A 16,371-nucleotide genomic window follows, 5' to 3' on the forward strand; every position below is an offset into this window, starting at 1 on the left:
TAAAGCAAAAGCAGATCTCAGACTGGGGAGTGCAGGGTGATGGCAGGGACCATTTGTGCAGGTCTCCGTCTGTTCTGCCTGCTGCAAACCAGCTGCTGTGCTCTCCTCTGAGCCTCTGAAGCTCCCTTTCTGTCCCAGCTGATCTCCCTGCCAGTGAAGGGGCTTCCCCGGGTGCAGGAACCTTTCCTCTTTCACTGTTCCCACCCAGGGGCTCAAGTCTTGTCCCGATTCCTTTTTTTTCTTTCATCCTACCCAGTTACATGGAGATCTTTCCTGCAGTTTTGGGTGTCTGAGATCTGCCGGTGTTCAGCAGGTATTCTGTGAGAATTGTTCCACATGTAGACGTATTTTTGATGTATTTGTGGGAGGAGGTGAGCTCTGTATCCTTCTATTTTGCGATCTCGATTGGAGCCCTCTAAAATGCATCTCTTTAAAATTTTTTGTTGGAGTATAGTTGATTTATAATGTTGTGTTAGTTTTGGGTGTACAGCAAAGTAAATCAGTTATACATATACATACATCAACTCTTTTTCAGATTCTTTTCCCATATAAGCCATTACACAGTATTGACTAGAGTTCTCTGTGCTATACAGTTCATCCTTATTAGTTATCTATTTTATGTATAGTAGTGTGTATATGTCAGTCTCAGTCTTCCAATTTACCCCTCCCCCACCTTACCCTCTGGTAACCATAAGTTTGTTTTCTACATCTGTAACTCTATTTATGTTTTGTAGATAAGTTCACGTGTACCCTTTTTTTAGATTCCACATATAAGCGATATCATATGATATTTATCTTTCTCTGTCTGACTTACTTCACTCAGTATGACAAACTCTAGGTGCATCCATGTTGCTGCAAATGGCATTATTTTATTCTTTTTTATGGCTCAGTATTATTTTATTGTATATATGTACCACATTTTCTTTATTCATTCCTCTGTCAGTGGACATTTAGGTTGCTTCCATGACCTGGCTATTGTAAATAGTGCTGCAATGAACATTGGAGTGCATGTATCTTTTTGAATTATGGTTTTCTCCAGATATATGCCCAGGAATGGGATTCCTGGATCATATGGGAGCTCTATTTTTATTTTTTTAAGGAACATACATGCTGTTCTCCATAGTGGCTATACCAGTTTACATTCCCACCAACAGTGCAGGAGGATTCCCTTTTCTCCACATCCTCTCCAGGATGTATTGTTTGTAGATTTTTTAATGATGGCCATTCTGACTGGTGTAAGGTGATACCTCAGTATACTTTTGATTTGAATTCCTCTAATAATTAGTGATGTTGAGCATCTCTTCATGTGCTTTTTAGTCATCTGTATGTCTTTGGAGAAATGTCTATTTAGGTCTTCTTCCCAATTTTTTGATTGGGTTGTTTGTTTTTCTGATATTGAGCTGCATGAGCTGTTTGTATATATTAGAGATTAATCCCTTGTCAGTTGCTTCATTTGCAAATATTTTCTCCCGTTCTGAGGGTTGTCTTTTCATTGTTTATGGTTTCCTTTGCTGTGCAAAAGCTTTGAAGTTTAATTAAACTTAAAAGGTTAAGTTTTAATTAAACTTTAAGCTTAATTAAACTTAAAAAGGTCCCACTCGGACTTCCCTGGTGGTCCAGTGGTTAAGACTCCACAGTTCCAATGCAGGGGGGCGTGGGTTTGATCCCTGATTGGGGAACTAAGATCCCATGTGCATGGCCAAAAAAAAAAAAAAAAACTGAAAAGAAAAACAATAATTTGTTTGATTTTTGGTTTTATTTTCATTAGGAGGTGCATTGAAAAAGATCTTGCTGCGATTTATGTCAAAGAGTGTTCTGCCTATGTTTTCCTCTAAGAGTTTTATAGTCTCCAGCCTTACATTTAGGTCTTTAATCCATTTTGAGTTTATTTTTGTGTATGGTGTTAGGGCGTGTTCTAATTTCATTCTTTTACATATAGCTGTCCAGTTTTCCCAGCACCACTTATTAAAGAGACTGTCTTTTCTCCATTGTATATTCTTGCCTCCTTTAGGTGACCATAGGTGCATGGGTTTATCTCTGGACTTTCTATCCTTTTCCATTGATCTATATTTCTGTTTTTGTGCTAGTACCATACTGTTTTCGTGACTGTAGCTTTGTAGTATAGTCTGAAGTCAGGGAGCCTGATTCCTCCAGCTGCGTTTTTCTTTCTCAAGATTGCTTTGGCTACTCAGTCTTTTGTGTTTCCATACAAATTTAAAAATTTTTTGTTCTAATTCTGTGAAAAATGCCATTGGTAATTTGATAGGGATTCCATTGAATCTGTAGATTGCTTTAGGTACTATAGTAATTTTGACAATATTAACTCTTCCAATCCAAGAACATGGAATATCTTAGATCTCTCTCCATATGTTTGATTTCTTTCATCAGTATCTTACAGTTTTCTGAGTACAGGTCTTTTGCCTCCTTAGGTAGGTTTATTCCTAAGTATTTTTATTCTTTTTGATGTGATGATAAATGGGATTGTTTCCTTGATTTCTCTTTCTGACCTTCTGTTGTTAGTGTGCAGGAATGTGTACTCCACCCAGCAAAGCTCTCATTCGTATTAGATGGAGAAATCGAAAGCTTTATGCAAAAGCGAAGGGAAATCAGCACCACCAAACCAGCTTTTAAATGCATCTTAAAATTAAGTTTTTCAAAATCTGTTACCCTAAATTAAAGTAGCTAATAAGTTGCTTTTATTTATATGTATATGTATAGACAGAGGGAAAGACAGATACTCTAAGAGATTATGAAACTCAGTAATTGCATATTAATCATAAAGAGCTGTGGGGAGTTTGTTATTTATCCTAATCAAAAGGAAGAAAATAAGAAATATGATTGGCTTAATAGAATTATTTCTTATTTAATAGTTTGAGAAACCTGGTTGTTTAAACAATGCTACTAAAAGGAATATGTTTATAACCTTTGGTAGTTATAAAAATTGTAATAGCATGACTATAAGAGAGTTCTTTTTTTTTCTTTTGTTGTCTCTTAAGAAGAGTGAAAGTTTTCCTGAACTTGCATTTTAAGTGGCTACAAAATGTGAAATAATGGGTCACTTATAGAGTATTGACTTATGGTAATTATTTTATTAGTATGTAAGAAAACTGAATGGAAATTATCAGAAAGGACTTGTATTTCAAAAGAAAGGATGTCCCTATCTAGTCATCCCTTCTGCTTATTCTATTCCACTCGGATTGTGGAATGGCCATAGATACTTTTGAAAATATTGCTTTAAAAATTTCACTCTTTTATAGGACATTAAGAAACTTCATAAGCAGATTCAACGATGTTATGCAGAAAATCGACGAGCACTGCATCCTGTGCAGGTATGTTTGGGGAATTTAAAACAAACTTCCAATTTCCTTTTATATCTTCCTTCGGAAAAGGCATAGGTAATCCTCGTTGCTTTTATAAGAAAGAGTCTTACAAGTAATCTTTCTTAGAGAACAAAACGCCTATTTGTAAAAATGTTTTATTTTTCTACAAAAATAAAATATTTTAAACATTTTTTCATGTCATTCTCAAACACATTGTGCCCATTCATCATTAGTCATATACACACTGACCTGTTCACTGCTGTGTAGTTGAACATCTTCTTTAAAGGACTTATGCATATTTCCATACCAGTTTCTCAGCTCTCAATTCCTTCCTTTCTGGGGAATGGGGTAACTGCCCCTGGCTGATATGTGCCATTGTGTCTGTTGGCTAGATTTTTTCTACTTAAAGGATATTGAGTCACTAATAATTTTGAAAGGTACTTTATTAGCTAGAATGAGGAAGTGATTTGTGAGACTAGTTGGCTGCTCTTAAGAGTAGGGTCATTTTTCTTACTGAATTTGTTTGAATTCTAGGTGACCTAAAAATTAATTCTGGCTCACTGATGTTAAAAACCAGAAACTCTTAATATACTTTTGGTTAGATATTTTCTTCTTATCAAGTGATAGTAATATTATATTTTTACATTCTATATTCTTCTCACCCTTGATTAGATTTGAAATAGGTTTCAGGGTTTAGAGTCAAAGCAAAATTATGAAGATTTTGGACTGGTAAAAAATAACTGTAGTGGCAAAAGAAGGGGAAGGGAAACTTCACATGGAAGCAGGAAGTTTATAGTAAAGTGATCATTAAACAAGAGGCAGATTATAACTGCTTAGAAAACAGGATGAAAATGTAGATGGAATACAGAAGTTAGTGGGTTAGGAGATACACAAAAATACACGTTGCTTGTATCACAAATTTATTCTTGCACGTTTAAAGCATGCCATAAATTCATTTTTTTCCAGAATGAAAATATTTTGTCTTTCATTGATAATCAGATGAGTGTATGAGGGAATAAAATATTGACTTTAATAGTCATTTGCTCTCTCTTTCTATACCTGCCAATCTCTCTATCAGTTTTACTTGACAAGCCATGGAGGCCAGTTGAAAAAGAACATGGATGAAAATGACAAAGGATGGGTCAACTGGAAGGTAACTAAAATAGATTAACTCTCACATAATTCAAGGTATTTTTATGTTTAAAGGTCTACATGTTTTACCTAAGTTCTACACAATGCTAATAAATATAAGAGTCAGCAGCTACAAACCCTGCATATCACTGTACCTAAGTTTACCAGTGGAAGAAGCTAAGAGCCTTGAGATATAGTCTGTACTTGCTTTCATGAAATCTCACTTGCTATTTTACTGCCAACTTTAAAACATATTTTTTTAAAAAGGAAAAAATTTAAAGGTCTGTATGCAGTCTCTACCTAGCAAACTGGCTATACATTATTTATAAGAGTGAAGTCACTCTAAAATTTGGAAATGTACTTGCATTCTCTTTCTTCTAAATCTGTGCTATACCATATGGTGTCCACTTCCACATGTGACTGCTGAACTCTTGAAATGTGACTGGTCTGAGTTGAGATGTGCTATAAATGTCAAATAGACATTAGTACAAAAAAAAAGAGAGAGAATGTAAAATATCTCCTTAAAATTTAAAAAAAACCAAATTAATTTATTAAAATTAATTTCATCTATTTCTTTTCACTTTTTTTCATGTGGCTATTAGAAGATTTCAAATTATATATGTGGCTCACATTTTTTTCTATTGGACTAAACTACTCTCAGTCATTTGCAAAGATTACTAATAGATTGGCTTTAGTACCAGTCCCTAAGGAACCTTAACCCTATTCTACTCAGAGAAGTAGTGGGTTATTCCTACACTTTTTTCCTTTCTCCAAGCCAGTTCTCACTGTGATAGACTTTCCCTGTCTCACTCACTAATCCCATAATGACTGCATTTAATTTATTAATAGTCCATAGTATAAAACATTTTCAAAGGTTTTTTAAGTTTTAAAGTACAATATATTTACCAAGTTTTATGTTCATGCCTATTTTTCTAAGAAATAATGTAATAAGTTAGAATAGGCATACGTTCAGCTATTTTGTGGCTTGTTAAATTTATTATTTCATACCACCAGTTTTCCAGAGAGATGTGAGTTGGCTGGTCTCTAATTATGCACATTCCTCTTGGGGCCCTTATTCAGCATAGGGATCAAGTTTATAATATACCATTTTCCAGAAAAATGGCTGTTTATTAATCAATAAGGTATACATCTTAGGTGAGAGGTCTCCGCTTCATTTTTGATTTCCACAAAAATTATTGAGAAATGCCGTCTGAGCCTGGCAATGGATGCATCTTCCTTTATTCTTCTGGTGCAATTTGCAAAATTCTGACTGCCAACTGTTGTTCAGTCTTGTACCTCTGACCTGACAGTTTTGGTGAAGAAGATTTCAAATGTGTATCTTTGTGGAAGCAGATGCATGGAATTTATTAAATCTGTAAGCCCTTTCCTTTAGATGATTCATGTAGATGGAGAAGGAAGTAATTGGAGAAGGCGTTCTTTGGCTGGAGAACAAAGTGAGCAAATACATGACAAAAATGCATTTGTTTTGTTGGAACAGAGAAAGATAGGTTACTGCTATATTCAGGAAAGAATTACTAAGTTAAGGAGTTTGAATTTTATTCTACAGATAAAGATAAAACGTGATAGTGTTTTCAGAAAATGAGTGCACCATCCGTGTGTGGAAGTAAACTGGAGAGATCTGAGGCTAGAGACAGGGAAATAACGTCAGGAGGCTACTTACATAATTGAGATGTGAGGTGAAAAGATGTTGGAGTAGTAGATTCTAAATAAATAATACATTGTTATAATATTCTTTCAAACTTCCTTTCATATATTTTTTGGATGGGTTTGTCTAGGGAAAAGAAAATAATCATTTTTAGCCAATTTTCACAAAATCCTATTAATAACATCTTTCCCCTTGTGTTTTAAAGGATATCCACATCAAACCAGAGCACTATAGTGAATTCATACAGAAAGAAGACCTGGTTTATCTTACATCAGATTCACCTAATGTACTAAAGGAATTAGATGAATCAAAGGCCTATGTGATTGGAGGATTAGTAGATCACAACCATCACAAGGTACTATTAAGTTTTTATTTTTGCTTTTGCTCATACTTAAAATTGATATATCAGTTTTCTTGATAGTAATATCAGTTTTCTTGTTAGTAAATACTGATAGTTGATGTTTGAGTGCCTACAGTATTTCAGTCACCTTTCTAGCTAAGCAAAGCATTTTGCATATATTAGTTTGCTTTATCCTCACTGCAACCCAGTGAGGTCAGTGCTATAAAAATTTTAAAAATAGGGCTTCCCTGGTGGCACAGTGGTTGAGAGTCCGCCTGCCAATGCAGGGGACGCGGGTTCGTGCCCTGGTCAGGGAAGATCCCACATGCCGCGGAGCGGCTGGGCCCGTGAGCCATGGCCGCTGAGCCTGCGCGTCCGGAGCCTGTGCTCTGCAACGGGAGAGGCCACAACAGTGAGAGGCCTGCGTACCGCAAAAAAAAAAAAAAATTAAAAAAAATTAAAAAAATAAAACATGCAAACTATTGGTTGAGAAGTTTAGCTCTTCTTCCTCCTTCACTCTGTCTTTTTGCTCTTTCAGTCCTGATTAGACCCAGGCTTTAAGGATTTTAATTTTGAGAAGAGAGAAAATTTATATTCAGCATTCTTTTAATTGACAGAAAGGGAAGAATAAAATTTATAGGCAGTTGAACATTTTTTTCAATTCAGGTTTTTATTTAATTTGTGTTTGCCATTTGTGCCTCTTAGTGTTATGTAATTGAAACATAGTTTTATCTTTTAAAGTCATGGGAAGAATGATGATCCTTCTCTAGGAATTCAGTTTGTGTACTTTAAGAGAGAAAGGCAGTGTGGAGTGATGAGACGCTATTTGAGTCAGGAGGCATGAGCCAGGTTTTTCCTTTGGTTCTGCCACTGAGGAACTTTGTGATGGGACGGAGAGCATAATGTCTTTGGTTTCCTCATTTGTAAATTGGTTAAGACAAATGCCAGCAACATTCTAACTATACTTATTGTCAAGAGAATGTTTCCAAATTAGTGGTTAAACGTACACACACACTTTTTCAGATTATATTCTCTGAACTAAGGTCTTTCCTAAAAATTATTTATTCTTTCATAGACTTTAAATAATGTAATGTTCTAGCCCAAGTCACAGTGTCTTTGTTTTAGGGACTCACGTATAAACAAGCATCAGAACGTGGAATTGATCATGCACAGCTCCCTCTTGGAAATTTCGTGAAGATGAATAGTAGAAAAGTTTTGGCAATTAATCATGGTAAGCTATAAGGGGATAAACTGAAAATGTACCTGAGTGAACACTGTGAAAAATAACATTACATTTACATTTTGGACAAGTAGAAAATATACACCTTTGGAAAACACACAATTTGGGGTACAAAATTATAAAATGTCATCATTTATGATTTTTTTGAATAATATATGCATACTTTACAAAATTTTGAAAATGTACAAAAGTATAAAGAAAAATAAATAGGTGTAATTTTACTATGCAGAGATACTTTGTAGAAAGTTTTTGGTGTGTTTTCTTCCAGTTCTTTTCCTATGCATATATAATATTATTTATTACATAATTGGATTCTTACTCTATTGCATAAAATGTTATAAATCCAGGGTGTTTCCCCCCTATTTATTATTATATTTATTGAATCACTGTTAGTGGCTATGTAATTTTCCATCATCTAAATACACAATAATGTAACCATTCTCCTGTTGTTATTTTTTTTCTTTTTACTATTGTAAATATCATTGTAAGAGACATCCTCAGACTTAAGTCTTTGCCTGGAGTTTTGCTTTTTAAAAATTTTTCAGTAGAGATTTTTGTTAGTACACATAATTGGGCTTTTAAATTTTCTCTATAGCAGGCTCTAGGGAGTTATAGAAACAAACTTATTGATTCAAGGAATGAACTTCTTCTAAGACTTTTGCTAAATTAGTGGAAAGTACTTTTCTATCATAAAGTAATCCAAATTTCCCCCAGCAGTGTATTAAAGTGAAAGGACATCGAAGATAGTATTTAAAAAAAAAAAAAAGCAGGCAAGACACTCCCCAGAGTGAGTGGCACTATATAGGAAAGATAGAAGAAATTTAGGTTAACACTAACCCTTTTTTTTTTCTAGTTTTATGTTAGCACATAAAGGATAAAGAAGTGGAAGGAAAAAAGAATAGGAAGGAAACAAAAAAGGTCCTCTGTCTATTATAATTGACAACAGATAATGGTAAACCTCTGAGTGCTTAAGAACTGAAATGAGAAAAAGCTACAAAAGAGGTAGCAGCGTTGAGAGCCTTAGGCATATTGGCTCTGACAGCTAATACAGGAGAAAGAAGTAATAAGAACAAAGTAGTTACTAGGACATACTAGCACTCTTAACACAAAAGCAGTGTGTTTTAAAGCATGCACCATTGTGATGAACTAGGTTAAGAAACACATGGAGTTTGTCTTTGTTGCAGTGTTTGAGATTATTCTGGAATACCTAGAAACAAGAGACTGGCAAGAAGCATTTTTCACTATCTTACCCCAAAGAAAAGGAGCTGTTCCCACAGACAAAGCCTGTGAAAGTTCTTCACATGACAAGAAGTTCACCAGAGTTGAAGGTGGATTGAACAGTGATTCCAGTGAGGAGGAAAATAGAAATGAACTAGATTCACCACATAAGGAAGAAAAGCAGGATAAAGAAAATAGCACTGAATCTACAGTGAACTCTATACTACACTAATGTCATTTTTTTTTAAGTTTAAGGAAAATTAGGAGAAAATATAGAATTTCATACAATATTTCATAGAATATTTGAAATGGAAGAAACTTTCATTTTCTCTTATTTCTGTTGTGAATTTTTTAAACTTTCTTTTTTTAGAACTAAGTGATAAAAAGCACTAAAAAAGCATTTTTTTGTTTTTGCATAAGATTTAAATGTGTAATTTAAAAAATAATTTTCTAAGCCTCAAATAAGCATTTCTTGAGAATTTTACCTTATTAGTAAACCTTCATTCTCTTTTATTTACAAGATTGCATTCTTCAGAATGTGCCTTCTGACCTTTCAGTTTTATTATTATATGTTTATATCAATGTCTTTCTGATTTATTGCCTACTTATTTATGGAGGCAGCTATCCTGAAACTCCTTTAAGTCCACCAAAATATTCTGTATGGGTGGTTACCCATTTGCAGCTTTTATATTCAATTTAGTTACTTCAAAGGAATATAGTGATTCTAGGAATAAGTGTTGGATTGAGAAACTCAAGAATTGATTTCTTTTGGACTACGGAGCCCATCTCTGTTCTTCCTTTGTAATGCCTTTGTGGTTCTAAAGCAATCACTGAAGAGTTAAGACTCTCTTTAATATATTTTCTTAATTTCAATAATGATGGTAAATTATTTCAATTACAAAATTTAGTTTTTCAGGCTATATTATTTTAAAAGGCTGTTGAAGGATCAATTTTGTCATTACCCAAATTTAAAAAGAAACAGTTCTTAAAAAGAAAAACAAAAACGTAGCTCTTAGCACCTATTCTTTTCCTTCCATATGTACTTCTTTACAATAAAATATATTGGTTCTTAAGCAAATAAAGTTAACTTTATATGTGCATCTGTCTACTATCATATAATAATATTCAAGCTAATGTAAATGTATGTTTCTATAAATAATATAAGCATATATGAAAATATGCATGTAATTGTATATACATCTATTTGTCCATATCATGTATGATTCTGTTATTAATCAATGATAATAGGATTGAGTTGCCATATATCTGTTTTATTTGTGTGAATGATTGTGCTGAATATCACTAAGGAATTTAAATTTCATAAAGTGCAAAAATCCATAACTCGACATTTGTATGAGGGCATTGGCAAGGGAAGATGGGGCTCGAAAAAGATATTTTAGTTCCTACCAGTAAATGTAGAGCAATTACGTTTAAAGTGATTATTCTCTGTCACAGCTAAAGTAACATTTCAGAAGCCTTTTCTGAGTTTGCATAATTAAGTTTCTATTCTTTTTACTCATTGGCATCTCAAATTATATATATATATATATATATATATATATTTGGTAGAAAGTTCATTGAATTTAACATTGATGTTCACTGTCTCTTACATTGCTTTATTCTTAGTGATCTTTATAGTTATCCGTCTAAGGTCTGTGAGCAACATATGTAAACAAAGAAAAGCCCCCGCAATGGTAGAAGAACAAAGCTTAATGTCTTAAGTTGTATCTTTCAAAGTTCCAGGTTTTTCTGAGTAAATCTAGTTGGTGGCATGGAACATTATGCCTTTTCCTTAAATTACTCCATATGGAATAAGGCACAGTTTAATATTGAAAGGTGGAGAAAGATCATTACAAGCACTACAAAGTTTAATTTTCACCAATTATAAAAGCCCTGTAATTGTTTCCTAGGGCTGCCGTAACAAACTGTTGCAAACCAGTGGTTTAAAACAACAGAATTTGTTACTCTTTAAAAAAACAAAAACAAAAAAAAAGGACGCGGAAAAATGCTCAAAATCATGAATAATTAGAGACATGCAAATCCAAACAACAAAGAGGCATCACCCATCATGAGTCAGAATGGCCATCAGCAAAAAGTCTACACACAAGAAATGCTGAAGGGGTGGTGGAGAAATGCATACCCTCCTATGCTGTTGGAGAGATGTAAACTGGTAACAGCCACTAAGGAGAACAGAACGGAGGTGCCTTTAAAAAGTAAAAATTCCATATGATCCTGCAGACCCACTACTGGGCCTATAACCTGAGAAGACCAGAATGGAAGAGACACAGGCACCCAAACGTCCACTACAGCAAGATTTACAATAGCCAAGATATGGAAGCAACCAAAACGGCCATCAACAGATGAATGGACAAACAAGAAGTGGTACATGTAGCCAATGGAATATTAGCCACGGAAAAGAATGAAAAAATGCTGTTTTCAGCACCATAGATGAGCCTAGAGATAATCATATGTGAAGTAAGAACAAGAATATCCTACGATATCATGTATAGATGTTATCTAAAAATTGATACCAATGAATATATTTCCACAGAGAAAGATACTCACAGACTTAGAAAACAAACTTATCGTTAACCAAAAGGAAAGGTGGGAGGAATGGATAAATTAGGATACGGGGGTTAACATACATATACTAAAATAAAATATATAATCACCAAAGACCACCATATACCAAGTGAGGTCTACTCAACACTCTGTAATAACCTATATGGGAGCAGGATTGAAGATGAATAGATAAACGTATGTGCATAAATGAACCAGATTCTGTACACCTACAACAAACACAACATTGTACTGGAGTTTACTCCGATAGAAAATAAAATTTAAATTAAAAAAACAAGAAGTAATGAGACATAAGCTTTTGGGGGTTTGTCCTGGCACCTTCCACTCTGATTTACAACCTAGGAACATGTCTTCCAAGAAGGCTCTGTTGCCCTAGTAACCAGAGTTGGGGATGTAGATATTGCGCCGCCTTGTGGCCATTTCCTGAAACAGCAGCTTTAAACCTAGTGCTAATGGTCACTTAACATTCACAAGGCAGGGCTGTAAATGACACCTGCCCTCCAAAAATGTCCTACAGTCTGAAATTGACAAAAAAATTCAACACGGGGCAAATTTTCACAAGGTAAAGTTTACTCTTTTTTTTATTAAAAAAAAAGACATGGAAAAATGGTCAACATAATGAATAATTGGAGACATGCATATCCAAACAACAAAGAAGTATCACCTCACACCAGTTAGAATGGCAATCAGCAAAAAGTCGACAAACAATAAATGCTGAAGGGGTTGTGGAGAAATGCATACCCTTTATGCTGTTGGTGGGATGTATACTGGTGACAGCCACTAACGAGAACTGAATGGAGGTGCCATTAAAAGGTAAAACTTGAGCTACCATATGATCTGGCTGACCTGCTACTGGGCCTATCAACCGAGAAGACCAGAATCTAAAAGACACGATCACCCAAACGTCCACTGCAGCAAGATTTACAGTAGCCAAGAAATGGAAGCAACCAAAATGTCAATCGACACGTGAATGGACAGAAGTGGTACATGTACACAATGGAATATTAGCCACAAAAAAAGAATGAAACAGTGCCCTTTGCAGAACCATAGATGAGCCTAGAGATGATCATACTACGTGAAGTCAGAAAGAGAAAGACAAATATCCTATGATGTCATTTATAGGTGTTATCTAAAAACGGATACCAATGAACATATTTCCACAGAGAAAGACACAGACTTAGAAAACAAACTTATGGTTAACCAAATGGAAAGGTGGGAGGAATGGGTCAATTAGCATGTTGGGGTTAACATACATATACTAATACAGATAAAATAAATATATCAAAAAGGACCTACCTCATTGCAAGGGAGGTCTACTCAACCGTCTGTAATAACCTACACGGGAACAGGATCGGTACATGAATAGATATATGTATATGCATAAATGAAGCAGGTTCTGTACACCGAGAACAAACACAACATTGTAATCAAATTTACTCTGATAGAAAATAAAAATTAAATTAAAAAAACAAAGAAGTAATGAGACATAAGCTTTTGGGGGTTTGTCCTGGCACATTCCACTCTAATTTACAACAAAGGAACAGGACTTCCAGGAAGGCTCTGCTGCCCTAGTAACCAGAGTGGGGAATTGAGAAATCCTGCCACCTTGTGGCCGTTTCCCGCAACAGCAGCTTTAAACCTAGTGCTAACGGTCACATAATATTCACAAGGACTGCAGGGCTGTAAATGACACCTGCCCTCAAAAAATGTCCTGCGGTCAGGAATCGACAAGAAAATTCAACACAGGGCAAACTTTCAAGAAGACAATTTCAAGAGGTAAATTCTACTCACACCGTTGTTTTTTTTTTTCTTAAAGCACATGAAAAACTGCTCAACATCACTAATTATTAGAGTCAGGCAAATCCAAAATACAAAAAGGTATCACCTCACACCAGTTAGAATGGTCATCAGCAAAATATCTACAAACAAGAAATGCTGAAGGGGTGGTGGAGAAATTGGTACCCTCTTATGCTGCTGGTGGGATGTAAACTGGTAGCAGCCACTAATGAGAACAGAATGGAGGCAGCTTTAAAAGGTAAAAATTGAGCTACCATATGATCCGGCAGTCCAATTGCTGGGTATGTATCTAAAGACCAGAATTCGAAAAGATGCACCCAAACGTGCACTGCAGCAAGATTTACAATAGCCAAGACATGGAAGCAACCAAAATGTCCATTGACCAATGAATGGATAAAGAAAAAGTGGCACATGTCCACAATGGAATATTGTTCAGGCATGAAAAGTATGAAATAATGCCAATTGCAGCAACATAGATGAACCTAGTTGTAATCATACTAAGTGAAGTAAGTCAGAAAGAAAAAGACCAATATTGTATGATACCACTTATAGGTGGAATCTAAAAGGTAATACCAGTGAACCAATTGACAAAAGAGAAACAGAATCACAAAAGTAGAAAATAAAATTATGGTTAACAAAGGGGACAGATGTGGGGAAGGGACAAATTAGGAAGCGGGGATTTACAAATAGAAACTATTACATATAAAATAGATAATCAACAAGGACCTACGTATAACAAGGGAGTTCTACTCAACATTCTGTAATAACCTATATGGGAAAAGAATCTGGAGATGAATAGATATATCTGTATGTATAAATGAAAAAGATTCTGTACACCTTCGAAACACACAACACACAGCACTGTATATCATGTATACCAAGACTTTAAGCAGATGTACCCTCCCTGTGGGAGGTAGAATAATGTCCCCCCAAAGATCCTAACCTCTGGAACCTATGGTGTTACATGGTAAAGTGGAATTAAATTGCTAATCATTTGACCTTAAGATAAGATTATCTTGGATAACCTGGATAACAGGCAGGCCCAATGTAATCATAGGGTCCTTAACAGTGGAAGAGGGGGGACGGAAGAGTCAGTATCAGTGATGTGTTATGAGAAAGACTCAACCAGCCACTGCTGGCTTTAAAGATAGAAGGGAGTCATGAGGCAAGGAGTGTGGGTAACCTCTAGAGGTTGGACAGGTAAGGAAACAGATTCTCCCCTAAAGCCTCCAAAAGGAATGCAGCCCTGCCAACACCTTGGTTTCAGCCCAGTGAGATCCATTTTGGACCTCGGCCCCAGAACTGTAAGAAACTTGTATCGGCTTAAGCCACTAAGTTTGTGGTAATTTATTACAGCAGCTACAGGAAGATACTACTTTCTTTTGCCAGCAGGAAGAAATTAACAGTGAAACTCTAGATAACGGTAGAGCCAGAAGATGGAAGGATCCAGGGCCTCTGAATCACCAAGTAAAGTGAAGTCATCTGCTGGTTGAAAACACACACCTTGGACTCTTATGTGAGAAAAACCTCTGCTGTATTTGAATGATGACATTTTTTACAACTGTTTTGTCTCATCCCAATGAGTACAACTCTCTGTGCCTCAGAGAATTTAAACTTATTTTTAAATAAGTTTTCTTATTTAAAAAAAAAAGTGAGGGGCTTCCCTGGTGGTGCCGTGGTTGAGAATGCAGGGGACATGGGTTCGAGACCTGGTCTGGGAAGATCCCACATTCCACGGAGCAACTGGGCCCGTGAGCCACAACTACTGAGCCTGCGTGTCTGGAGCCTGTGCTCCGCAACAAGAGAGGCCATGATAGTGAGAGGCCTGCGCACCGCGATGAAGAGTGGCCCCCGCTTGACTCAACTGGAGAAAGCCCTCGCACAGAAACGAAGACCCAACACAGCCCAAAATAAATAAATTAATTAATAATAATTTAAAAAAGAAAAAAAAGTGAGTATAAAAATAATAGCTACCTCAAATAGTTATGGTGAAACTTAAATACTATATCTAAAGTGTTTAGAATGATTCCTGACACACAGTAAGTGTAGTATAAGTGTTATCATTAAGAGTGTGTGCATACATATGGTCACCTTATCTTTGATAAAGGAGGCAGGAATGTACAGTGGAGAAAGGACAGCCTCTTCAATAAGTGGTGCTGGGAAAACTGGACAGGTACATGTAAAAGTATGAGATTAGATCACTCCCTAACACCATACACAAAAATAAGCTCAAAATGGATTAAAGACCTAAATGTAAGGCCAGACACTGTCAAACTCTTAGAGGAAAACATAGGCAGAACATTCTATGACATAAATCACAGCAAGATCCTTTTTGACCCACCTCCTAGAGAAATGGAAATAAAAACAAAAATAAACAAATGGGACCTAATGAAACTTCAAAGCTTTTGCACAGCAAAGGAAACCATAAACAAGACCAAAAGACAAGCCTCAGAATGGGAGAAAATATTTGCAAATGAAGCAACTGACAAAGGATTAATTTCCAAGATTTACAAGCAGCTCATGCAGCTCAATAAGAAAAAAACAAACAACCCAATCCAAAAATGGGCAGAAGACCTAAATAGACATTTCTCCAAAGAAGATATACAGATTGCCACAAACACATGAAAGAATGCTCAACATCATTAATCATTAGAGAAATGCAAATCAAAACTACAATGAGGTATCACCTCACACCGGTCAGAATGGCCATCATCAAAAAATCTAGAAACAATGAATGCTGGAGAGGGTGTGGAGAAAAGGGAACACTCTTGCACTGCTGGTGGGAATGTGAATTGGTTCAGCCACTATGGAGGTTCCTTAAAAAACTACAAATAGAACTACCATATGACCCAGCAATCCCACTACTGGGCATATACCCTGAGGAAACAAAAATTCAAAAAGAGTCATGTACCAAAATGTTCATTGCAGCTCTATTTACAATAGCCCGGAGATGGAAACAACCTAAGTGCCCATCATCGGATGAATGGATAAAGAAGATGTGGCACATATATACAATGGAATATTACTCAGCCATAAAAAGAAACGAAACTGAGCTATTTGTAATGAGGTGGATAGACCT

General features: G+C 35.6%; 2 protein-coding genes across 6 annotated transcripts in view; one reads left to right on the forward strand and one right to left on the reverse strand.

Moving 5' to 3' along the window:
• Positions 1-12,985, forward strand: part of TRMT10A (tRNA methyltransferase 10A) — a 28,673-nt gene extending 15,688 nt beyond the window's left edge. For all 5 annotated transcript variants that reach the window (XM_067736896.1, XM_067736900.1, XM_067736897.1 and 2 more), the window contains exons 4-8: positions 3,258-3,329; positions 4,399-4,473; positions 6,323-6,472; positions 7,583-7,688; positions 8,882-12,985. In XM_067736896.1, the coding sequence (XP_067592997.1) occupies positions 3,258-3,329; positions 4,399-4,473; positions 6,323-6,472; positions 7,583-7,688; positions 8,882-9,147 (669 nt within the window). In that variant the 3' untranslated portion in view covers positions 9,148-12,985. The remainder of the gene's footprint in view (positions 1-3,257; positions 3,330-4,398; positions 4,474-6,322; positions 6,473-7,582; positions 7,689-8,881) is intronic.
• Positions 3,294-16,371, reverse strand: part of C4H4orf17 (chromosome 4 C4orf17 homolog) — a 32,149-nt gene continuing 19,071 nt past the window's right edge. The window contains exon 7 of the transcript XR_010943181.1: positions 3,294-5,893. The gene's annotated coding sequence lies outside the window, so the exon portion shown is untranslated. The remainder of the gene's footprint in view (positions 5,894-16,371) is intronic.

Source organism: Pseudorca crassidens, chromosome 4 (assembly GCF_039906515.1).
Source record: "Pseudorca crassidens isolate mPseCra1 chromosome 4, mPseCra1.hap1, whole genome shotgun sequence".
NCBI classification, from domain to species: Eukaryota; Metazoa; Chordata; class Mammalia; order Artiodactyla; family Delphinidae; genus Pseudorca; species Pseudorca crassidens.